Source organism: Lissotriton helveticus, chromosome 1_1 (genome assembly GCF_964261635.1).
Source record: "Lissotriton helveticus chromosome 1_1, aLisHel1.1, whole genome shotgun sequence".
Lineage (NCBI taxonomy): Eukaryota > Metazoa > Chordata > Amphibia > Caudata > Salamandridae > Lissotriton > Lissotriton helveticus.
This window is the reverse complement of record NC_136057.1, coordinates 1,256,084,740-1,256,110,616: the sequence shown is the minus strand read 5'-3', so window position 1 is coordinate 1,256,110,616 and position 25,877 is coordinate 1,256,084,740. Positions and strand designations below refer to the sequence as shown.

General features: G+C 46.5%; 1 protein-coding gene across 2 annotated transcripts in view; it reads right to left on the bottom strand.

The window, feature by feature from the left end:
• Positions 1-25,877, bottom strand: part of LRRK2 (leucine rich repeat kinase 2) — a 2,266,429-nt gene that overhangs the window by 83,588 nt on the left and 2,156,964 nt on the right. For both annotated transcript variants that reach the window (XM_078680082.1, XM_078680090.1), the window contains one exon: positions 2,447-2,599. In XM_078680082.1, coding sequence (XP_078536208.1) covers positions 2,447-2,599 — 153 coding nt within the window. The remainder of the gene's footprint in view (positions 1-2,446; positions 2,600-25,877) is intronic.

The window sequence follows — 25,877 nt, the reverse complement described above, 5'->3', positions numbered from 1 at the left end:
CTGCAGGGTCCTGCTTCCATATTATTGGCCTCCTTCGGAAGGTGTTTCCCCTTCTACCTGACGACACTCGGAAGACCCTGGTCCAGGCCCTCGTTTTGAGCCGCCTGGACTATTGTAATGGCCTACTCTTAGCTGCCAATGAAGGAGTGCTCAATAAACTGCAGGTGGTGCAGAACACCGCGGCACGGCTGGTGACCAACACCCCCCCCAGAACGCCATCCCTCCCCCTCCTCAAGGCCCTTCACTGGCTTCCCATCCGGAAACGGGTGGAATTCAAGATTTGCTGTGTGATACACAAGAGTTTACACAATCTGGGACCCCATTACTTGGTGGATAAATTTGTTTATCACCGTCCATCCCGCATCCTGAGGTCCACCAACCAACTGTTACTTCAGGTTCCCAGACATTACAAGACCAGACAGGGAGGCCGCGCCCTCTCCATCATGGGCCCACGTCTATGGAACAACCTCCCCCTCTCCCTTAGAGAATGCCCGAGTCACTCAGCTTTCAGGAAATGCCTAAAGACAGCACTATTCTAGGAGGAGTCCTCTCGACCTGTTCACCTCACAGCTCCGCGCGGAGATACACCTTCGGGTGTGATGCCGGCGCGTAACAAGCCTATAAATAAATAAATAAATAAATATGGACCCGCTTGTTTTCATGGTTGTGTTTGCGGTAGAGTACATACTTGGGGTTCTGCTTTATGTCAGAGATCTGCACTCCTATGCTTATGTATGGGGATCCACTTGCTGGAAATCTCTGTGATTTACAAACCGATCAGTACTGTTTATAAACACTTTGATACTCGACAGAAATCTGAGGCGAAGCTTTCATAAACATGTTATACCCCCTAAAGACACCATATCATAAACAAATATCATACAGATTGTGTTAGAGGGTTTGCAGATATGTGCTGTGTTTGTGCCCGCAGCTTGCTCTGTAATGGACTGAGGTACTGGTTGGAAATGAGAAAACCACAGGATCACAATTAGATCCATGTACAGAGTGTATACTTGTAAACACTACTGAGGTTACATGCACACTATATACCAGTACAGGGAAAATTATCTCTCATCTCTTGCTAGCAAGAGTTGAATCTCTGCTGTGTGCCAAATATCTCCTAATTTGGATATACCAATGTCATCCCAGTTTTTAAACCCCTTAGTTCAGTCCAGGTAATCATGATTCCACCCTAAGTGGCAACGGACAATTATTAAACATTTTTCTTATACTGAAGATAATGACCATCTGCATGCTGAAAGAAACTGAATAAAATTCATGAAAACCTAAAACAAAAAATCAGGGCGGGCATGTTACAGTACAATACTGGTCTGAAAGGTGAAATGTACTCACATATAAATCATGGGGGTAACAGAAGAGGAACAGATTAATTGTCATCCCAAAATCTCAAAATGTCTATGGGTAATGCATCTTGGTTTGTGGGCATTTCTTTTTTATTCTGTGTTCAAGCAAATACAAATACTGGTTCAAAATCACTTTTTTCACAGGATCAGTATTCGCTTACTACAGCTGGAAAAAAGGCAGATGAATTGGGTGTACTGTACATGCAGTACTAATAGTGCGAACTGAGGACTCTATATACAGTTCTCAGTTGTTGAATATATGAAATGCACAGGTACAAAAGCTCACGTCCTCCTTAAGCCTTCACATGTAATTGTCCAGCATCTCTGTTTTTTTTCAAAGTAAGAAAGTTACTTTTAGGACTCATCGAAGAGCTGTCAAGGGAAGGACAATGTAATTACCTACATAGTAATTACATTAGGAAAATTACATTTCCTGGTCCCTGATAATGCTCAGGAATTCCCTAGCTTTAACGAAAACCTGAGGTGCTAGGCAAATAAAGGTTGGGAATGAAGTAGGAGAGGGAGCTCTGTGATGAGCACCTCCATACTGCCGACTGGTGCCATCAGCATGCTGTGCTCCCCTAAGAGAACTGCCCTGGTGGGGGTGGGAAGGTGAACCTAAGACAGGGGATTGGAACTGGGAGGAATTGGGAAAAGGTGAGGGCATAACATGGCTTAGGTGCTTTGGATTTTTTGTAGTGAAGCAAGTCAATTTTCAATCTGCAGGCAAATTATAAAAAGAGGTAAGATTTCTCCTATTTCAGACTTAACCAGAGTTTTCCCCTGCACCTTGATTTGTGATAGTGGAACACTTTAGAAAATGCCATATTAAAAGCTTGGGAAAATACGACGAAGTGTTAGGGACTGCAGTAAATGAAATACTTTTTTAAAAAAAGGTCTACCATGCACTACTTCTTTGATCTTTCTTAAATCTGAAACTTGTTCTTAGGTTATTGATAAGAAATGTAATAATAATGTATAATTATGAAAGAGTCATTATTTTTGAAGGTGAGTTCCTTTTAGATCATTTATCAGTAAATCAGAAAATTAAATAGTCAGCAAGTAGCCATTTGACACATTACCTGAGAAAATGAACACAGTTGATTAACTCAACACGTTTATCCGTCTTCCTATCCCAAACTTCAACAATATAGCTATTCTTCTTTGCCACATATATATATTTATCCACTGCCAAGGAAATAATATTTGCATCGGCAAACAATAGCTGAGGCGATCTGGAATAAGAAAAAAAACATGTATTTGAACTGATGAGTTCAAAATGTATTCATTATTATCAAGACACGTCACACATAATAATTAGTTTTGATATTTGAATCAAAAACGTTGTTTCCTTAACTATTCGCCATACATCCTGACACCACTGAACTGGTTCCCAATGAACAATCACAACATAATATAGCCGGCATGTATAACCTATAATTCTGTGCACCATAAAAATCCTAATTATTTAGTCCAGAAACTGCATATACCAGGTTAAAATAGAAATTCAAGAAACAAAGAACTGGAGCTTAAATGTCTAAATTTGAAAAAAAAAAATAACTCAGAACCAATCTTTCTCCGGGCAGGGCACAATATTCAGAACATTCCTGCGGAACGTTAGACGGCCCATTCGTACATAATATTCAATAAAGTAATGAGAGAATGCCTATCCCATTACTAAATTATAATTTCTTGAAAATTTAACACCAGTCCATTAATTACACATCTCTGATTCTCGGCCTGCACTACAGCATCCTATAGTATTCTTTCTCGCATCTCTGTATGAGACCTTAACATCCACTTTCAACATTTGCTGATGTTTATATTTTATTTTTATAGCTCCACTGTCTATGACAAGCTGTATCTGTACAAATGACCTTCTAAATGTATGGAACAATATTCTTATATTTTTATGTTTGTATGCTAAAGCAACGTTAAGGACTATGATGTCGAAATGATGTGGTCTGTGGTATACAATCCAAAATATAAATGAAACCCATTCAAACCATTTAGCTCAGAACCTGGGAATCTCAACAAATATGTGCAGATTGTATCTCCATTACATATTCCTTTATGCTAAATCTAGTAATGTAGTAATATACGTACATAAATATATTAGAAAATTGATACATTATACATATAAAATCATTAAAAACCCAACCAAGTAGACTCGACATTCATTAAAAACTTAAACAAGCAAGGCGTCTTTGGAATGTTGGGTACATATTTTCAAACTTATTCCAAACACATGCATTATATCTCTCCAGAATCTTCTCTTATAGCCTCTTCATTTCTATTTGCACATCAACTAGGAGTAGCTTGTCTGGGAAGATGTTAAGGTAAGGAGGCTTGGATGACAAAGCCTGAAGCTCAATGACCCTCCGGGCAGATGTTATCGCCACAAGGAAGGCCGTCCGGATGGTAAGGAGCCTGAGAGGACAGTTGTGCAAGGCCTCAAAGGGAGGGCACATCAAGAAGGTTAGGATTAGATTAAGGTCCTACGGAGGATTGATGAAGGGTGAAACATAAATTGCAAATCTTTCAAGAACGTACGTATAATAGGGGATTTGAAAAGGGATGGCTAGTCAGGCAGCCAGAGAAAGGCTGAGAAAGCAGAAAGGTAGCCCTGCTAGGCAAGGGAAAGGATAAAGAGAAGGGCATGAGAGGGGGGAAGAAGGATTAGCTACTTACCCAGTAAGCATCTGTTCTTGGCATGTAGAGCTGTAGATTGGCATGGTTTTCATACTCCTGCCATCTAGTGTTCGATCAGGATGTTTGCAAGTTGTTTTTCTCCAAGAAATCTTTCCTAGTCACAAGTTAAGGTGACTCCTCTTTTCAGTAATAGTTTGCATGGGCATCGACTCCATTGTTAGATTGTTTTCCCGCAAGAAGGTAAGAATGGAGTAAGTGTAGTACAGAGATGTCCATGTGTATGTAATGTAAATAATGAAAACTGCAACAGCTACAGGTGCCTGAGGAGGTAGGAGGACGCTCCTTGGTTCTCGGAAAAATTAAAACTTGCTAGAGCTAAATGCAAAACGTTAGAACGGAGCTGGAGGAAATTCTATAGACCGGAGGACAAACTTCTATATAAGTGTGAGTTACACAAATACTACAAACTAGTGAGATCGGAAAAAAGCTGTCCTCTTAAAAGCAGAATTGACTCAGCAGACAATCCCACAAAAGAGCTCTTCTCCATCTACAAGGAACTTACGATCCCAACTAGGTTGGAAGCTAAAGACACTCACTCGAAACAACTATGCGACTCTATGGCTGACTTCTTCGTAAATAAGATAGATAAAATCTATGCCACCTTTACGGAGTATGTGGCCAGTCCAAGTAAACTTGTAATAGCCAAGACCAGCAACACGGGGACTCCCGGTCTTACGAGCTTCATCACTCCTGACAAACAAGAGCTTTTGAGTATTGCAAATAGCATCCAAACTGGCTCTCCGAGCGATGTGCGCCCGCCGACTCGGTGTAAAGGAGTCATGGAATCTACTTTCATTGACCACATCAGCCTTATGGTGTCTCTCTCCTTTCAAGAATGCCTGGTTTTGGATGCTTGGAAAACTGCCCAAGTAATCCCCCTAAAAAAAAGGCGAACATCCATATCACCCAATTTCAAAATCTTCGCCCTATCTCCCTTCTCCCCTTCTGCGCTAAACTGGTGGAAAAAGTAGTCAATAGACAGCTCATGAGCTATCTAAAAGAACACTCTCTCCTGCACCCCACTCAATCTGGGTTCAGAGCAGGGCACTCCATGGAGTCCGCCCTGCTCTTTTCCACCGAAACTCTGAGACAGATAGTGGATGATGGAGAGACAGCAGCGTTGGTACTTTTAGATCTGAGTGCAGCCTTCGACACCGTGCTGCACTCAACGCTGCTGTCTCGGCTATCAGATATGGGAGTAACGGGGCATGCCCTGGCATGGATAGAGTCCTTCCTGGCTGACAGGCATTTTCAGATGCACTGCCCCCCCTTTAAGTCTTCTCTTAGGAAGGCGAGCCACGGTGTTCCTCAGGGCTCTAGTCTGAGCCCCACTCTATTTAATATCTACATGGAACCCCTGGCTCGCATAGTGGAGACTTACGGGGTGGGCATCGTCAGCTATGCTGATGACACCCAGCTGATGTTCAAGCTTACACCGGACCACAGAGAGGATGCCATTAACTTCTCCAACTGTCTCTGCTCTGTGGCAGCTTGGATGAATAAGAACTGCCTTCGCCTTAATGGCGATAAAACCGAGCTTCTGGTGATAGGAAAATCTTCTTCCGCATGGTCCCATGAATGGTGGCCTGCGGAATTAGGTAGCCTACCTTGTCCTGCGGTCTCGGTGCGCAACTTGGGCATAACACTCGACCCGAGTCTCTCTTACTTACCCCAGGTCAGCAAAGTCTCTGCCAGATGCTTCAGTGTATTGAGGGTTCTACGAAAGGTGTTAGACCTCCTCCCCATGGACTCCAGGAAGACCATTGTTCACGCCCTAGTAACCCCCCATCTGGACTATGGGAACGCCTTGTTACTGGGCTTGAGAAAAAAGGGACTCCACCAACTCCAGTGTGTCCAGAATGCTGCTGCACGTCTTGTGCTAAAGCTTCCCCGCAGAGCCTCAGGGAAATCTGCCCTATCCAAACTTCACTGGCTCCCCATCAAAGAGCGTATCAAATTTAAAGCATTATGCTTTGCCCATCGCATCGCTCATGGCACAGGGCCAGACTACTTAAAAAGCCTTCTTACAATACACCGCCCCTCCAGAAATCTCAGATCCTCTGGGGCAATGTTGTTTAAAATCCCTAAAGTCACCAGAGCCAGAATGGGCGGATGCTCGTTTGGATATCTGGCTTCTAAGTGCTGGAACGAGCTCCCACTTGAGATCCGCATGGAGCCCTCCGAAACCAGGTTTCGGGGAAAACTGAAAACTATCTTATTCCCACGCACTTAACCGTTCCCCCCTCAGTTGGCTCTCCCGTCCTCCCTTCTCTAGCGCCTGTGCAGTTTTCAGCGCGGGGACACTCTGTTATTGAGTAACCAGGCGCTTTACAAATGGCTTTAAATTAAATTAAATTAAAATACTGGGTAAGTAGTATAATCAGTTTACGGCATGTGTGCTGTAGATACACATCCTTTGCACAGACTATACAGCAGTATTCTCCCAAAGCGGTGGCTAACCGGTAGATTTTGGAGCTGTTTGAAAAAGTGTCTTTAGCACTGCTTGCCCTACATTTGCTTGCTGACTTGCTAACACATCCATGCAGTAGTGCACAGCTTTCTAAACTGTGTGGCGCGACATGTTACTGTGTCCTGACCCAAACGTCGGTGTGTCGCCTAAAGCGACGCAATGACGTTTGCCGGCCGGGCGTTCCATATTCACCAGATCTAGAGTAACCATGGGCGTCACAAGGAGGCTCACCTGAATATTATTAATTGCCGTCACCGCGCGCGCAGTGGTCTTGCTCATGAAGGCGTCCAGGCGCTCTCCAGTCAGGCCCCCTCGAGACGTGCTTTGGGGCGTGTCTCACGGGAGGCAGATCCCAGCTAATCTTTGGTTCTGCAGGCCCCTTGCGGTGACTTCCAAAGGGGAGGCGCAGCCCTTGCAATGAATATTAATGTACTGGTGCCGTTTTCTAACTGTGCTCCTGTGGTCTCTGTTGTTTACGCTGTTAAGAATCCACATGGCATAGAATCCTTCCTAGGAAACATCTTCAGACCCTCCTGTTAATGGCTGCAACAGGGGAGAGGATGTGTCCTAATGGCTAGAGCGGCCGAGAATCCTGTGATTTTAGGCAAATCACCTAATCTCCCGATGCCTAAAATGAATGTAACGCAACTGGTGCTCGTGTAAAGCGCTCACACCTTTGAGTCGAGTTTGCACTATATAAAAAAAAAATACATTCGAGGGTGGGGTTGTGTGTGGGTGGGGTTGTGTGGGTGTGTGGGTGGGGTTGTGTGGGTGTGTGTGGGGTTGTGTGGGTGTGTGTGGGGTTGTGTGTGTGTGGGGTTGTGTGTGTGTGTGTGGTTGTGTGTGTGTGTGGGGTTGTATGTTACACAGTTAGGGGCCTAGTTACATGTCCCTTGTGCCGCCGGTGCATCAATTTAACCATGTGAACCACCCCCCTTAGGTGGTTCGAGCTCGCTCGCTCGCTCGCGTTACCGTGTCCCTGAAATTTGTTTCACAAAAAGGCGTGTCACCAACATGAAAAGTTTGGAAAGCTTTGCAGTAGTGTTTGGTAAAAGTGTGTGGTGTGGACCATGTTGCTGCTTTACAAAGGCCAGCTATAGGGATGTTACCTTAAAAGGCCATAGATGCTCCTATTTTATGAGTGGGATGCGCTCTAGGAGGTATAGAGAAAGTTCATTTAGCTTTAGTGTAGCAGACTTGAATGCATTTAACAATCCATCTTGCAATCCCAGATTTAGAAATAGGATTGCCTTTGTGAGGTGTAGCAAATGCAACAAACAATTGTTTTGTGAAAATCCTTTGTTCTTTCAATGTAGTACAAAAGCGCTCTTCTGACATCAAGCGTTTGAAGAGTTCATTCTGCTACCGAATCGGTAGCAAGAACACAAGAAACTCAATAGATTGGTTGATATGAAAAGCAGAAACCACATTAGGAAGGAATTTTGGATTGGTGCGAAGAACTACTCAGTCTTTATGAAATTGAAAGACGTGTTCTTCTAAGGTTGAAGCCTGTAGCTCACCAACACTCCTTAATGAAGTGATTGCAATGAGGAAGGCCACTTTCCATGAAAGAAACTGTAGTGGACAGTTGTGTAATGGTTCAAAATGTGGACCCAGGAGCTGTGTAAGCACAATGTTCACATTCCAAACTTGTGCTGGAGGTACCCTGGGTGGTATTATTCTCTAAATGCCCTCCATGAAGGTTTTAATTACTGGAACCTTGAACAAAGATCGATAGATGTTTGTTTAGCAAAAATGCAGCTACTGCTGCAAGATGCAAACGAATGAAAGTGTAGGGTAGACCAGTGCGCTGTAAATGCAGAAGGTAACAAACAATATTTTGAGTAGATGCATCTAGTGGATCAATATTGTTATTAGTACAATATATAACAGATCTTTTACATTTTGCTGCATAGCATGCTCTGGTAGTAGGCTTTCTTGCTTTTTAAAGCATGGACATACATTCTGGTGGCAAGTTGAGATAGCCAAACTCTATGACTTCAATATCCAAATCGCTAGATGGAGCTCCTTGGTATTTGGGTGTCTGATTTCTCCATGGATTTGCGTGAGAAGAGTGGAGTTGAGATGCAGCTTTTGATGTGGAACTACTGACAGTTCTAAAAGTGTTGTGAACCACTGTTGACGAGCCCAAGTGGGAGCTACTAAAATCAGTGAGAGGGATGTTTGCCTGATCTTCCGAACCCGAAATGGAAGGAGATGGAGAGGCAGAAAAGCGTAGGGAAATATCCTGACCAATTTATCCATAGGGCATTGCCTTTGGATAGAGGGTATGGGAACCTTGCGGTGAAGTTTGGGCATTTAGAGTTGTCCACTGTGGGGAACAGATCAATTTGTGGTAATCCCCATTGTTTAAAGTATGGAAGGAGAACCTGGGGATGAAGTTCCCACTAGTGTATTTGATGCCGCCTTCTGCTTAAGAGTTCGGCAATGTGATTTCCACTCCTGGGAGGTGCTCTGCCAGAAGATAAACTCTGTGAAGAATTGCCGAACGTCAAATGAGAGAGGTATGACAGTTGCAGAGAATGTGTCCTCCCCCCCCCCCCGTTTTTGTACATAGTACATCGCTGTCCTATGGTCCATCCAGTCTAGGACAACTTTCGTTATGAGGTGAGACTGAAAAGCTTTCAGTGCTAGGTATACAGCTAGATGCTCTAGATAGTCGATGTGCAGAGCTTTGTACTTGTTGTTCTATAGACCTTGAATTGTGAAGGATGGGCACCCCAACCTGTGAGGGATGGGTCTGCTGTTAGCATGATCTGTGGAACAGGGTCAGTGAAGGGCCGCCCTTTCGATAAGTTTGGTGTGGTCTACCACTGCAGAGAGAGATAGGTGGAGCTGTCTACCAACACTGGATCTGTTAATTGACCCGGAGACTGATTCCACTGACGTCCTAAGCACTCTTGTAAAGGATGCATGTGCAATCTTGCATGAGGCACTATCGCAATGCATGATGCCATTATCCCTAGCAATTGCATGAAAGTCATGACTGCTAAGTAGTGATTGGTCTGAATCTTTATTAGCAGAGATTGAATATTTAGAATTCTGGCTGCATTGGGAGAGGCTAGAGCTGTGCAAGTGTTTAGAGTCGCTCCCAAATAGGACTGCATTTGTGAATGCTGAAGGTGAGACTTCTGCACATTGACTGTGAAACCCAATTGGGGGAGTAGGTTGAATGTAGACTGAGTGTGGTCTAGACACTTTTGGTGTGTGCTGGCATTGATGAGCCATTTGTCCAGATATGGAAAGACATGAATCTGTTGTCTCCGGAGATGTGCAGCCACCACTGCTAGACATTTTGTAAACACTCTTGGAGCAGTAGTTACTCCATGCTGGAGTAGCTTGAAATGATAGTGTTTTCCTACTATCATAAATGTGAGGTATTTGTGATGAGCTGGGTGAACCGGAATATGAAAGTATGCACCTTTTAAGTCTAGTGTGGACATAAAATTGCCTTGCTGTAGCAGTGGAAGGACCTGTTGAAGCTTGACCATGTGGAAATGTTCTGAAAGTGTGTACAGATTTAACGTCCTTAGATCCAAAATGAGTCTTAAGGAGCAGCCCTTCTTGGGGATTAGAAAATAAAGGTAGTACACTACTGAACCTTGGTACTGTAATGCAACTAGTTCTATAGCTCCTTTTGTAAAAAGAGCTTGTACCTCTTGTTTGAGGAGTTGCAGGTGCTCTGACGAGAGGTTGTGAGTGCGAGGTAGAATACTGGGGGGATTGCTGGTAATCTCCAGGCAATAACCATATTGGAAAATGTCTAACAATCATTTGTCTGATGTTATGGATTGCCAAATAGGGAGAAATTGTTGAAGTCTTCCCCCAACAAGTGTTAAATGATCGGGGGAAGTGTAGGCAAGTCACTGCTTATTTGGGTAAGAGGAGATACGCGTTGGCGTGCTCTTACCCCTACCCCAACCTTTAAAATTGTTTCCTCTGTATCCTCCTCTATAGAAGCGTCTTCCGGAAGAGGGTTGTGTGTTGGACTAATATGAGGAAGTGTAAGGGTCTGAGGATGTACTTTTAGACCCTGCTCTATAGAATGAGCGATTAAAAGGAACCTCTGCTTGAAGGAGTCTGAAGTGCTTCGATGGATTTCGCCACATGAGTGTGTTTTTTCATCTTTTCTAAAGCTTCATCATCCTGAGGTCCGAAAAGATGTTGCTTGTCCAAAGGAGTATATAAAAAAGACTACTGGACTTCTGGTTTAAAAGCCGAAAGTCTAAGCCAGGCATGCCGACATAAGAGAATGCTGGTAACAACTTCTCTCGCTGCAGTGTCAGAAGCATCAAGAGCACATCTAATAGAAGAGTTAGAAATTAGTTTCCCTTCTCGAACTAGCTATTGTGCCTTTTTCTTGTGCTCTTCTGGAAGGTACTGAAGTAAGCCTTCCATCTCATCCCAGTGTGTGCGTCATACAAAGCTAGTAGGCCCTGCATGTTGGCAATGAGGCTGTGTCAGTGATTAGAGGCTTGATCAGCTAACCTTTTACCAGATGTGTCAATAAGCTTAGATTCTTTATCTGGGGGAGGTGCATCCCCAGAGGTCTGTGAGTTCACTCTTTTACAAGCGTTGGAAACTACTAGAGTATCTAGAGGGAGCTGTCCCTAGTGTTTAATAAAAAAGTTGTGATCTAAAGCCTCTTTATGCAGTGTAACCCCATTACATGCTGTTGCTCTAGAAATTAGCTCTAGATAGGATACATTGTCATCTGGAGGTGAAAGTTTTGCAGGGTATAAGTCTGGATCATTATCCATGGGTGGATCAATATTCTAATCCTCCCATGGATCTGTTGGCAAAGGAACATTTTCATTATCATCATGTCCATCTCCTAAACAGGCTGTGTATGAGGAGACCCCTGTGGTGTTATGTGTCATGGATCTGAGCCTGTCAGTACTGGCAAAGGTGGAAGTGGTGGAGAGGATGGCAAATTAGGATGGACAGGACTTGTAGCAATGTCCTTCTTCTAAATAAGAGGAATCTTGTATCTAGTGTCCTCTGAACTGACTTTCCCCTTTGAAGGAGTTTTGGCTAATAAAAGTCAAGTGTCTGGATTGATGTAAAGCTTTTTCTGCTTTGGATCTAGTCTGTCCTTCATAATATCTAAGATAGGTTCCGGGGAATCTGAAAGATCTTCTTTCGATATTGGCGCAGAAATTTTCGGTGTCGAACCGAACTTGTCCTATGTGTCCTTCGAAGCGGAAGATTTCGGCTCAGAACCAGATTTGTCTTTTGGAGTGGAATTTTTCTGGTCAGAAGATGATCTGTCTCGGCTCAAACGTGAGCCGGTAGACTTGACCACTTATTTTGGTGCTGGTCCCAAATGCGGGGCATCAGAAACATTGTCTCGGTTCCGACTAAGGGGCGAAGGCAGAGGTGGTGACGAATCCTTATGTTTGGTGGAAGCTAGTTTATGGAGTGCGGGGTTTTTAGCACTCACAACAGTCTCTGTCCCGCTGCTAAGTCTTCAGACTCCAACTCAATCTCAAGGTTGGAATCTGATTCTGGGACCAAGAAGGCCTGCTCTTCTTCTGCAACTGCCGAATTTTCATGTTTGGATTCTTCTCAGAAGATCTCCAGTCTGTTGAGTGCCTTGGCGCTGCATTTCTCGTCATCGTCGCGACAATCTCGAAGAGTCTTTTTCGACCTGCACGACCAACAGGCCTCACAGTCTTCTTCCTTGTGCTCCGGTGGTAAGCACAAGTTGCAGACCGGGTTTATACGCGTGCGAGGGTACTTGGAGTAGCACCGAGGACAGAAGTGAAACAGATTATGTTCTATCAGCAAAGGGGTGGATCGACATGGCTAGGTCGTCCATGATGTTTTCGACCGAAGAGGAGAGACTTTCCGATTGAATGGATCTGCGGAGAGAGGGAAACGCGTACGATAACAATACAGTCGCGGGTAGATTGGATTGCGCACCGAGGGTTTGAACCAGCACACAGCAAAACACGTCCGAACCCGATGGCAGAAAGAAAACAATCTAAAAATGGAGTTGATGACCATGTGCACTATCACCGAAAGGAGGAGTCACCTTACCTTGTGACTAGGAAAGACTGCTTTGAATAAAAACTCACTTGCAAACATCCGGACCCAACAGTAGATGGCAGGAGTATGCAAAGCATGTGTATCTAAAGCACACATGCCTGGCCTAGGATCAACCGTTTTCTCAGCACATCATGGAACAAACTTGCCCCTATGGCAGGAGTATACTGTTTTGGTGGAGGGATGCCTGGCTGCCAAAATAACATTGCAAACTTTAGAGGGAGGGTTGAAAGCTGTCAACGGTTGCTTCTAAATATCCTCGCATGTAAGCGGATCATTGACAGGTTTGGGTGGAGAACCCTTCACCTGGTTCTGTGGTAGAAGATCCTCCCAAAGTGGTAGACTAATCGGAGGCCCGATAGTCATGGCCAACAGCTCGAGATTCCAAAGCCTCCTAGCCTAGTCTGGAGCCACAAGGATGACTTGGGCCCATTCGTTCCTGAAGTTCTTGAGAACTCTGGGCAGCAGTGGTATGAGTGGAAAGGCATAAAGGGGGCTTGAGCTCCACTTGAGATGAAAAGCGCCTCTGAGAGAGAGCCTCCTCTGAAACTCCAGCGCACAGAACTGCTGAAATTGCATGTTCTCGTGGTGGCAAACAGATCTAACCAGGGCCTCTTGACAAAGGGTCCATGATCCCACCCCGCCCTGTTTGTTGCCATGCCACATGGTGGTGGTATTGTCCGCGAATATCTGTACTAGTCACCCCTTGATGGAGTCTAGAAAAGCTTTCAATGCCAGCCGGATCGCCCGGAGTTCCCAAAGGTTGATGTAGAGTCCGTATTACGAAGGAGACCACTCAGATCTCTACCTCTCCCAGATGGCAGCCCCATCCCAGGAGTGATCTATTTGTCACCACTGTGAGATCTGCTTGGGGACTGGCCCAATCGTGATTAGTTTACAACCACTGCAGACCTTTTGCAGTTCTCACCAAGGTATGGACCATGTCAGAGATTTTCCCCAGAATGCTGGGCCCACTGGAACGTCATGTTCCACTTCAGAGCCTGCATATGCCAGTGGGCATGTGTCACCAGCAGGATGAACCAGGCCACGATTACCAGCAGCCTCAGAGTTATTCTCACAGAAATCTAGGATAGAGGCTAAAACTGATATTATGTCCTGAATATCCTGGACTCGCCATTCAGGAGGATAGGCCCGAAACTGCCCTCTGTCCAAAATAGCTCTGAGGAAAAGGAGTATCTGAGAGGGAGTCAGGTGTGAATTTGGCACGTTGACAGTAAATCCCAGCGAATGCAGGAAGTCCGCCGTAGTTTAGAGGTGGGAAATAACAGCCTGGGGCGAGCTCTCCTTCAACAGCCAGTTATCGAGATAGGGGAAGACTGGCAGCCCTGATCTTCATAGATGAGCTGTGTAGTGTCTTGAGATTTTTATGACGGAACCCGTTTGACTCCAAACAGACTCCTTAGAGATGTGACGTAGGTGTCATAGCGGAACGCAATGAAAGCTTGTTTTAGAATGTTGAGTTTGCCGTTACATGCAGACGATACAGACCGGTTACAAACTAAGCTCTGTGTGCGGCGTAGTAATTGACGGGCACCCAGGCTGGGGAGGACATTATGACTGCCGACGAGGAAAGTGGAAGAGTAATCCGAATAACGACATGCTCTCCCATAGTTTGCAGTGGTCCAAGCACACTGCTTGTGCATGCCTCTTGTGTTGCTGTCAAGGTACGGAATGAATGTTTCATGCATGTGGAATCAAAACACAGCTCCAGCTTCTGAAAAGCAGTTGAAGACAATGAAAATATTTCAAAGAATCTACATGTCGATGGCCGGGACCCTGTGGGTCAGGCTATACATTAAGGTACCAAGCTACCAAGCAAGATAAAGTCATACATTATACAGAGTGTGTGAAAAGCTGGCTTAGTATATGGTGCACACTTATGTAAGTGGGCACCCTGCACTAATCCAGACAACCCTAATGGTGATTTTAATGGCCTTATGCTAACTTAGAAAGCTCTCTAAGTGGTAGCTGTGGAGAGCAGCCTTCAGGCTTCGTCTAGAAGGAGTGTAAAATAGCTTGTGTTACCAGAACGCAATATTATAGGAATAGATTGGGGGAAAAGAACCACACAGTGTATTTATAAAAATATGTATTTATTATAAGACACTCACTAACACATTCAGATATCGCCTAACCAGATATATACAAAATGCACACAATACTTTCCAATAGAAACAGGTAAGTAGCACAAATACACAGTGGTCGCCAGGGGGAGGCCAAACCATATACTAAAACAGAGGTATGCGAACCACGACTCAAGTCAAAACTATACCCAAAAGACATAGAAGTGCCGGGACCCAAGGAACCACCCGAGGTAAGTAACCAGGAACTCCACAGTGGATGTGTGAATTGTGGGAATACGACCACATACTCAATTCAAGCCAATGGGTAAGTCGTGGTGGCAATTTTAAAAAAGAAGGACCCTTCCCAGTAGACCGTGAAGAAACCCCTTGGAAGACAGAAGGCTGGAGAGCGACCCCGCCCCTGGATATCCTAGGAACCAGGATCTCTATGTTAGGTTTGAAATTCCCATTCCTGCAATGCACTCGTTTTATGCTATATTAGGTTAGCAGTGCATGGCTAAATAGATGCAATTTGTGTGCATGTTATGCAACCCACTGAGTTATTCCTGTAACATGTAAGCTTTCGTTAGCCTGTGTGACTCCATTTTGCATTTCATAATCAGTATCAGACTGCTTGGACTGTGCTCGTACTAAGCCTTAGTATTCAAGAATTGCCTGCCTCAGCAGAACACTGTACTTCGTTATTATTTTCTCTCTCGTTCAAGGGTGCTGCCTGACTTGCTAACGAGCAATTATTCTGTTTCTGCATACCATTCTCAATGTGTAACTCTGCTCCAACGTTAGGAGACACTGAGACACAAAACATTGGCCTTGGACTACAGATAGAAGGTACCCATCTGGCAGGTGTTAGCTCATCTCTGTGCCTCCTTTGTCTATGCCCGGCTCAGGCCGGTAGTTTTCCACTAGAGGCATGTCCGAAGTCCCCAAAGGAGAGTTTATCATGTAATTGCAAACGTTGGGGGGGGGTCAGACCCTTGGCAGACATCTTAGGGTGCAGGTCTGAATGGACTCCTCAGCAGAGTATAGCTAATAAAATGCCTATTGGTATTCACTACTGTTTGACCGACTCTTCATTCTTGGGAAGGTAAAGCAGGAGGTTATAAGTAACCTGCGTGGCCCTAGAGGGCCCCGTCCTTCAGTTGGTGCCCGAACAGGTACTCCGCGACGTGATCTCCTCACCCGTAATCGGGTTGTAGGGGCAGGGGTGGTGTCTTGTCGGTCAGGGGGATCGGGGCCCCATATATACAAGACCGAGCGTGGTTCTCACAGCTTCCCCGCCCTTCCAATCGGTGGATCCTCGGCTAGTGGTCACCGGCTGGGGTCCTGAGAAGGCGAAACTTGGAGTTGAATGTTTGGGTCTGAAGAGTCGGCAGTGGAGAATAATTTGACTCGACCTGAGTGCACCAGGTGAGTGATTTGATTCTTGGAAAAATTGTGCCATTCTTGTACGACACAAGGCTATGGGCTGTGTCCCGATAAAGTCTCCTGACTGTCTTGGTGTAGTTTTCAGATTGCCTTGCTTGAACTGCACTAGCCGACGGGCTGTGTCTTGGTACGGTCTTTTGGGCTGTCTTGGTTTGAACTTGGTGGGTTTGGGGACCCTTTTAAAGACTCAGAGTGTTTGTGAACAGTCTACCAGACCAACTGGAAATTTGGCCCATTCTTGAAAAGGTTTGGGGCTGTTTACGAACAATCTGCCAGGCCAACTGGTAATTTGGCCTATGCTTGAAAAGGACTGGGGCTAGAGCCTGTCCTCTTGAACTTGGTACAATTTCTGGACTGTCTTCTTGAACTTGTTACAGTCTCTGGGCTGTCTACTAGTCTTGGTGCAGTCTTTGGACGGTTTTGTTCTGATGCAGTCTCCGGGCTGATTTGTGGTTTGATTGTTGTGCTTGAGTGTTATGAGGTTTGTGGACCGACGTCGGTTGTGGTGCTTGTAAAATGCTTGTTTGTGTGAGTAGCGACTGCGCTTTTCGTGTGGAGGTAAGGATGCCTTGCCTCAACAAGCTGTGTTGTGAAGGTTTTTTTGTTTGATACGGTCGGAGGATTGCCTTTGGGAAAAGTACTTGCAATTTCCTTTGCTAGGCAAAATTATGAGTGTGGCCCCTTCTTGAAAATATCTGGAATGAGCTGAATTTGGTCTCTTGTTGTCATTGTGGTCTGCAGATGCCCATTGGAAATATGGTTTGATCAGAAATACCAGCAAGAATGTAAATTTGTTTTGACATAGGAAGAGTGCAACATGAGAAAAATGTAAGGAAGAGATGCACATTTATATTGGAAACAGTGTTGTGATGATTCAAGGTAATGTATCTTTGTGCTGAACAGACACGCATTCTACAGGTGCAGCAAGGAGCAGTGAAATACAAGCTCATAATTCAGCAGCATAATGTGCTCTCTCTATGAAAGGGTGGGGGGCGGCAGGAATTATGGAAAGGGTGCAGTGTGTTGGTGTTTACCGCTTTCCAGCTTCAGACACTAACAGCATTCCGAAAATTGGCACGTAGGAACCTAGTGCAATGCTCAGAAGTTTTTTTTTATTTTTTTTTTATTAAAGACTTTTATTTTTCAAAGTACAAGAACACAGCCATAGGCCTACAACCCAACCATGGGCCGGCCGCTAATATCATCCGTCTTCCAACACCTATCGGGCATATCTTTCCCGTACACAGTACATATGCAAATGACAATAGGTGATAATACAGAAGGTAGATCTTGTAAGGATTAAAATTCAATTATCTAGCAGTCTTGGTTTTTAAGCAACCCAACAATTCTCAACCATAGAACAACCCCCCCATCTAACATCCCAGGTTTCAGATCAATCTACAACACATACCGTATTGTAGTGTGTTGCCAGTGAGGTTTTGAACGCAATTCAAAGGGGTCATCGCAATACTCCACCATGATATGCAATAGCAATGAACTGTCCGCATTACACCACTAATAGTCCCTGCGAGGGTAATCCAGTCTCTTGTCGCTCACCATCATTCGATGCCCACCTCCCCACCGGTCCCGGCCTCCTCTGTCGCCGTCCTGGATAACATGTACATTGTGTACGGACCCCACACATCCCTAGGCCGAGAGGCTTCTGGCAATTCCTCATAGTAGCAGGTTAATTGATCACGACAATATGCCATGTCTTGCAACCATAGGTGAATAGCAGGCGCCTGCCTCCCGCCCCATGTCATAGCCACTCTGCGTTTGGCTACTTGCAAAGCCAACACTATCAGCCGCCTAGCTCCAACAGGGACTCCAGAAGCAATACCCAACAAGCACAACCGCGGTTCCGCAGTCACTTCCACGGAGGTCATCTCAGTCAGTGCTTTCGTCACTGCAATCCAGAACTCGCACACCCTAGCACAGCTCCACGCCAAATGTAGAAAATCAGCATTATCTGCACCACATCTCACACATCTAGAGTTGTCCCGCAACCCATATCGTAACAGTTGTGCTGGTGTGTAATACCATTGCTGTAAATATTTATAGTGAATGAGACGAAAATTCCCATTGGCGGCAAATCCACCCGTCCCAGAGCAACATTCAGCCCATTCCTCATCCGTCAGCGGTTCTAGCAAACACGCGTCCCATCTTGCTTTCGCCAAAGTTCCTCCCCCGCCCTCGTCTTCCTGTGAGGCCCTATATAAGCGCAAGATCAGTTTCACTCGATTCGTAGAGGTATATAGCAATTGTAATGCTCCCAGCACTTGGGGTTCATCCGGGAAGGAGGGATACAAGTCCTGCAGCGCCGCGCAGTCTGACATACAGGAACGTGGCCATAGTGGGATTATTAGTTTTGTCCAAAAGATTCTGTAACGGAAAGAATTTGGCGTTATGAAACACCTGCCCAATGTTATGTATGCCGGCACCATGAAAAAGCTGGAGCGCCCCAACTTCGCCAGAGATCGAAATTGCATCGTGATATAGTAGCGGCATATCCGGAGCGTACAATGGCAATCTGTCCGACCTTCTGCCCAATTCGTGCCAGGCACAGTGTGTACTACGCACCGTGTCTACCTCCGCTCTCTCAAACACAGAGTGCCGATTCACTATCATGGCTTTCAATGGGCGCGGAGTGACTGCTCCAGCTTCCAGCGCCACATGAGGTGTATATGGTGGCGCCGACATCCAATAAGAAGCAAAGTGGGCCTGCGCACAGAGATAGTACAGCTTTATATCCGGCACTGCAAATCCCCCAAGTACGTACGGCTTAGTTAGAACATCCCATCTCACCCGCGCCTTCTTACCAGCCCAGGCCAGCGTGATGAGCAACGATTGCAGTTGTGAAAAGAAATGCGTGGTCAACTTAATGGGCACATTAACAAAATAATACAGGAATTTAGGTAGCACCACCATTTTGATGATGGCTACCCTGTCCGCAAAGGAGAGCGGCAACCTGATCCATTTTTGCACCTGATCTTCCAATTTCGATATCGCCACTCCGTAGTTGGCTCGAATGACTTCAGCACTATCCCTGTGCACCCAAATCCCTAAATAGCGCACCGGATCTACCGCCCACTCCAATGGAAACTCCAGCGGGAAGGGCGTAGTGGCATCTGTGAGGGGCAGCAATATTGATTTGTCCCAATTTATCGAAAGGCCAGAAAACCGCTCAAACCTTATAAATTCCCGCAATACTCTCTCTAGATGCTGAGCCGGATCTCTAATATACAGCACCATGTCATCCGCGTACATGGAGATGGCAAATGACCTCAGCGGGAACCTCAACGCCGTGTCAGCATACCTCTGTCTCAAAATGCAGGCCAGTGGTTCCAGCATAAGGGCAAAAAGCAAGGGCGAGAGCGGGCATCCCTGTTGAGTGCCCCTCTGAATACTGAATGCCGCAGACACATGACCGTTAATCCTCACCCTCGCCATTGGCTCTGTATACAATAACGTTATTAAGGAAGTGAAAAAATACGGCACACCCATCCGGTGCAGCACCGCCAGCATATATCTCCAGGCTACTGAGTCAAATGCCTTGGCTGCATCCAGTAGTACCGCCACCGCAGGCAATTCGGGTTTGAGAAGGTGCAAAACCGCAAACAGAGCCCTCAAATTGTGAGCAGTGGAGCGAAGCGGAACAAATCCCGACTGATCAGGCAACACCATCACCGGTAGAATAAGTCTCATGCGGGTCGCCAGTACCTTGGCTACAATCTTGACGTCCGTGTTGATTAGAGACAGAGGTCTATATGACTCGCATAGATTAGATGGCTTGCCCGGCTTGGGCAGCGCCACCAATAGTGCCTCCCTCATGGTGCGCGGTAGCTGTCCCCGATCCAACGAGTCCTCTAATACCTCTGCCAGACGCGGTAGCAACAAATCCGCATACTCTTTATAAAATTCTGATGGCAAGCCATCCGTGCCAGGCGCCTTGCCATTAGGCAGAGCCATAATTGCATCCATAAATTCCTCCTTCGTGATGTGATGCATTAAAAAATCTTGCTGCCCTTTGGACAGCCAAACTAGAGCAACGTCATCTAGGTATTGCACCAATTCCTCCTCACCCGCAGTGTCTCTGTAACTATACATCTTTTTGTAATACTGCGCAAAACAGTCCAGGATACCCGCAGCACTCGTAACAGTGTCTCCCTCATGCGCTATTTCCTGAATTCCACAGTACTTCGCCCATGGTTCTCTAATCCTATCAGCTAGTCCCCGGCCTGTCCTCCCCCCCTCACTATAATACCGCGCCCTAGAACGCTTGGACAAATAGTTAATCTCTTGGTCAGCTAATTCGTTATTAGCCGTGACTTTCTCGCGTATCTCTGCTAGCCTAGCATCCGAAGGGGAACGCTCCTGCTGACGCTCCAGCAGTAATAGTTCGTCCTCCAGTTTACCCATAGCATTTCTCAGCGTCTTAAGCACCCCAGACTGCATCCCAATACACGCACCTCTAATCGTAACTTTGAACGCCTCCCACACTGTGCTCATACTCTCCACAGACCCCACATTCTTGTCAAAAAATTCTGCAATACAAGTTCGCCAGTCCAGTACCAGATCATGCAACATCCCCGTGTGAAAGCGCCATGAAAACGGTGCAGGGGTGTGCGACGGCCATTCCAGCTCCATCAGCACTGGCGCATGATCAGACAAGGTCCTGGGCAAATGGCTGCTGCACTCTACCCAGCCACTGACATCGCGAGTGACCAGCCAGTAGTCCAGTCTCGACCACGTGTCATGGGCAGAGGTATAACAAGTACCCTCACGCACTCCCGGATGTCCCAGCCGCCATACATCCACCAGTCCAAAGTCACTCATCCCAGTACATACTGCTTCCGCCGCTTTTCTATGCACTGCCGGCCTTTCATCCTTTTTATCCAGCATCTTGTCCAACGTCACATTCCAGTCACCCCCACACACAATAGCCGATGGCGGAAGGGCATAAACCTTATTCCACAGTTCTATAAAAAATTCTGGATCGTCCACATTCGGACCGTAGACATTTACCAATGTTATCAGCGTGCCATAGAGTTTCCCCTGCATTATAATGAACCTGCCCTCCTTGTCAACATCTTTATATAGCAGATCAAACTGCACGTTTTTCTTGATTAGAATCATGACCCCCCGTGCATAGGTTGAATAGTCTGTTGCCACTCTCACTCCGGCCTATTGCTTAGCCACACTATCAATTGCTTTCCCCCGGAGATGCGTCTCCTGAAGAAAGACTATCTGCGCCCCATGCTTAATAAGGAAGGCCAGCATCTGGCGTGATTTCTGCGGTCTATTCAGCCCCCGCACATTCCATGTTATCCAGCACATCTTCCCCCTTTTAGCCATAAGTGCCACACTTTCCATATGCCAGGAACTTAATCACAAAATCCTCCTCCCAACAGTAACCATCAATCCATGAGCAGAGCAGCAGACAGTTAAGCATCTTCGTCAACCAGAGATCATTATGGTGCATTAGCCCGCAACTTGATGTAAATGTAAATGTAAATGTAGGTGTACTTATATAGCGCAAACCTGTCACCCAAAGGGCATCCTGGCGCTTGCTTAGGGAACCCGTCCTGGTATTCCCCTGTGAGAAACCCCGGCAGGGTGTCCACAAGGTGAAAGCCAGGCATCCCGCCGCGAGGGGCTGTAGTGGAGATTAAGCAAGCTATTGCCCAGAGTTGCAGAGTGTGACCCCGTGATTTGAGTAGGCACCGGAGCGAGAATTGTCGAGTCCGTGGAAATTTTGAGCCCGAGACCCGCCGAAGCGGGGAATCGAACCCTGGTCCACGGTCGATCTCAGCTTCCGGGTCTGCCGCCTCTAATCACTGAGCCACGCTTCTCCACTGATATCACCTCCCTCCCCGCCATACACACCCACATATAGTAATGCAGTCATCTGAAACCTTTGAACCGCTCCCATCCACCCCCCTCCCACTTTAGCTCCCCCAACTAGCCAAAGCCGTCCCCATCCCCCCAACCCCCCAACCAAAACCTTTACTTGAAGCGCATCGTGGGGAACTCCCATAAGCGGGGGCGTAGAGGAGCCCAACTTCCACTAACCAGTGTAGTGAAGAAGCTCTGATTTATCAGTCTTCCCTCCGCCTCAGTGGACCAAATCCCAAGGCCCATAATACCAATTGGTTGACAATCGCTATAAATCCGGAAATTGCCCCCATATTCAATCACAACCCCCCGGCAATATGCAAATCTACACATTATCAAACAGTGACCCTGCCCCTGTGTCAGTCTTCCAGCACCGGAGTCATATTATCACAAACCCACACATAATCCAGCAGGTCACCATCACGAAACGGTGCGAGCAGTCACAATATTGAGTCACACAATTTGCGTATCTCTTCACCCAGTGTTCAAAGTCACAGTCCAATATTGTCTTCCGGGCCGGTCTCTGCCTATAACTAGTAGTTACGCAGTTTGCATCATCCCAATGAAAGAATAATGGTCACTTGCATGTTCGTCAGCACCATAACATATCATTCACAGTCAACGGCCATTCAAACCAGAGGCACCCACTCATTCAACTTCCTCCAGAATATCCTCTTCTCCGTGTTGCGCCGCATTTGCATCTCTTTTCCGTTTCCTCTGTTTTTTCGCATATTCCATAGCTGCCTTGGAGGAGGTGAAGATTTTGTTGTCAGACGGTGGCCCAATCCGAAGTCTGGCAGGATATACCATTGCGTACTGAACATCTTCGGATCTGAGAAGTTGTTTCACAGCTTGGAACTCTTTTCTCGCCGTTTGCACCGCCACAGTGAAGTCGGGATAAAATTCTAATTTACTGCCTTGCCAGTCAATGGTGCCTTTCTCGCGTGCCAACCGTAGGATCACGTCCCTGTCTTTGTAATTCAGAATTCGGGCAATAATTGGTCGTGGCGGCGCCCCAGACACTGGCCTCTTAGCAAGAGCGCGGTGAGCTCGTTCTACTATGAACACACGGGATAGTTGGTCAGCTCCGAAGATTTCGGTGATCAGCCGCTCCATGAAGTCTTCCATACGTCCTACATTTGTGGACTCGGGCAGGCCCGTGACGCGGATGTTGTTGCGTCTGGACCTCCCTTCCAACTCCTCGTTCTTGGCTTGTATCACTGCCAGGACGCGCTCCATGTTAAAAACTTTCGTGATGACCGTGGTCAAGCCGTCCTCCGTGGCAGACACCCTCTGTTCTACCTCCCCCATACGCTCATTTTGTCTGTCAAAGTGGGTGGCCATATGGTCCAATCGGTGGTTAACAGCTTCCATGGTACCCTCTATAGATTGAAGCGTCTTTTGCATAGCCACTAAGACCCCTTCCAAATTGGACGCGCCGCCCGTGGCACCAGCAGCCTCGGGGGGAGGCGGCTCCTGCGCAGTAGACATGGGAGTTTTTTTCGCCTCAAACATCAATTTAGGTTGATTCCTCTCAGTTCTACCCATGTCTCCGTCCACACTGTACTGACCACCACAGAGGCTGTATGACTATAAGCACCACTCCTGAATTCAACACACAGTTTGTAGTGCTGTTCCAATCCTGTGCCCCTCGCAGGCTATGTTAAGCCCAGTTCTCCCTTCCAGACTGCTGTTCTCAAAATTCTCAGAACTCTGCGTGATTTACACTCTGGGCTCTCTCGGCTCTTTAGTAAGTGCACCACTGTCTACCCGCAACTATCCAGCCACGTGGCCCCGTTAATCACCACTCTGTCCCGTGGCACCGCTTGTAAATAGGCGCTGCTTCTGGATATTTCTTCTCCCCCAGCCCAGGTCCGGGATTTGCCGAGGTATCCTCCGCGCACCACGGTCACATTAACCCTCAGCCAGGCGGTCTCAGGTATTGATGTTTGTAGCGCTGTCTTCGGTGGCCATCAGAAACCCGCCCCTCCCCCACCAGCCACAGCCAGCACGGCGCGGCCCAGTGCGGCCCGGCTTTTTTTAAGTAACAAGGGGGACCCAACAGATAGCTAAGCACCATGGGTATAACAACGTTATAGTGAACAAAACGGTTCTTAGCTCATTTCCAAATCAACAGCAAAATTGTTGTATAGAAGCACAATGGAAAACTATACACGTTTATAAAATTTCCAAACCCAGCCGGGAAAGGATTTTATTTTATAAAGAAACAATGTTCAATTCAGTAATCAAATTCGTAATCACAAGACACAAGCCTGTGTCGTACATGAAAAGAGGGAAACAGAAAGATAGCATAAGGGTGAAAGGGGTGTCTATCAGGCAAAGAGCGAGAGCAAAGACAGGATACTGTATTCAAGTAAAGAATCAATCACAGTATCTCCTGGAGTGGAACATAAACAATCTTATTGGTCAATGTTCATAAACATAAACCCACTCATGGGTGTCGACGTTTCGATCCCTATTGCTCGAAAGGTTACATGGGATCATCATCAGGACATTTTTAATGAACAGAACATGCCTGATTGTAAAAGACGCCCAGAAGCGAAATCAAACAAGGCGGTATCTTCGAAGGAACCGAAGCCAGCGGTGAGTCAGGATACTTTCACCGTGACGGTCGTTTCAATACGCGGCAGTGGCGCTTAGGTTTAGGAAATAGCCGGAATATATTTGGCTAAAATAAAATAAAATTTACGTGTAGGTATCAATGACCATACAACTGGGGTCCCATCAATGGGGATTTGGACGTCAGTCCTGATGGGGGCTCGTCTTCACGTTGCTCCTCGGTCGGTGCCCGATGCAAGGACTTGCATCGGGCACCGACCGAGGAGCAACGTGAAGACGAGTCCCCATCAGGACTGACGTCCAAATCCCCATTGATGGGACCCCAGTTGTATGGTCATTGATACCTACACGTAAATTTTATTTTATTTTAGCCAAATATATTCCGGCTATTTCCTAAACCTAAGCGCCACTGCCGCGTATTGAAACGACCGTCACGGTGAAAGTATCCTGACTCACCGCTGGCTTCGGTTCCTTCGAAGATACCGCCTTGTTTGATTTCGCTTCTGGGCGTCTTTTACAATCAGGCATGTTCTGTTCATTAAAAATGTCCTGATGATGATCCCATGTAACCTTTCGAGCAATAGGGATCGAAACGTCGACACCCATGAGTGGGTTTATGTTTATGAACATTGACCAATAAGATTGTTTATGTTCCACTCCAGGAGATACTGTGATTGATTCTTTACTTGAATACAGTATCCTGTCTTTGCTCTCGCTCTTTGCCTGATAGACACCCCTTTCACCCTTATGCTATCTTTCTGTTTCCCTCTTTTCATGTACGACACAGGCTTGTGTCTTGTGATTACGAATTTGATTACTGAATTGAACATTGTTTCTTTATAAAATAAAATCCTTTCCCGGCTGGGTTTGGAAATTTTATAAACGTGTATAGTTTTCCAGTGCGGCCCGGCGCCACCTCCGCAGCCGCGAGCTCTCCTAGGCCGTCACCCCACTCACCGCAACCGGCGGAAGCCGGACCGGGCTCCGCACCTCACCGCCACCTCCGGCCACTCGTTCTCCTCCTGCAGCTCCTCTCTCCGAAGTAACGGCCGGGTCGCGGGTAGGCACCGCAGTCTCCGCAGCGGAGGGTCTGTTCCGCCGCGATTCCCAAGGAAGCCTCCTCTCCTCTGCCGCAGTTGGCGGGCTCCCAGCCGGCGGCGCACTGGCCGCTCACGCCCCCGGGGACAGTCCGTCGAAGAAGTTACCGGCACCAATCCAGCACCAAGGGGCATACGACCATATGTCACAGGTCCGGTC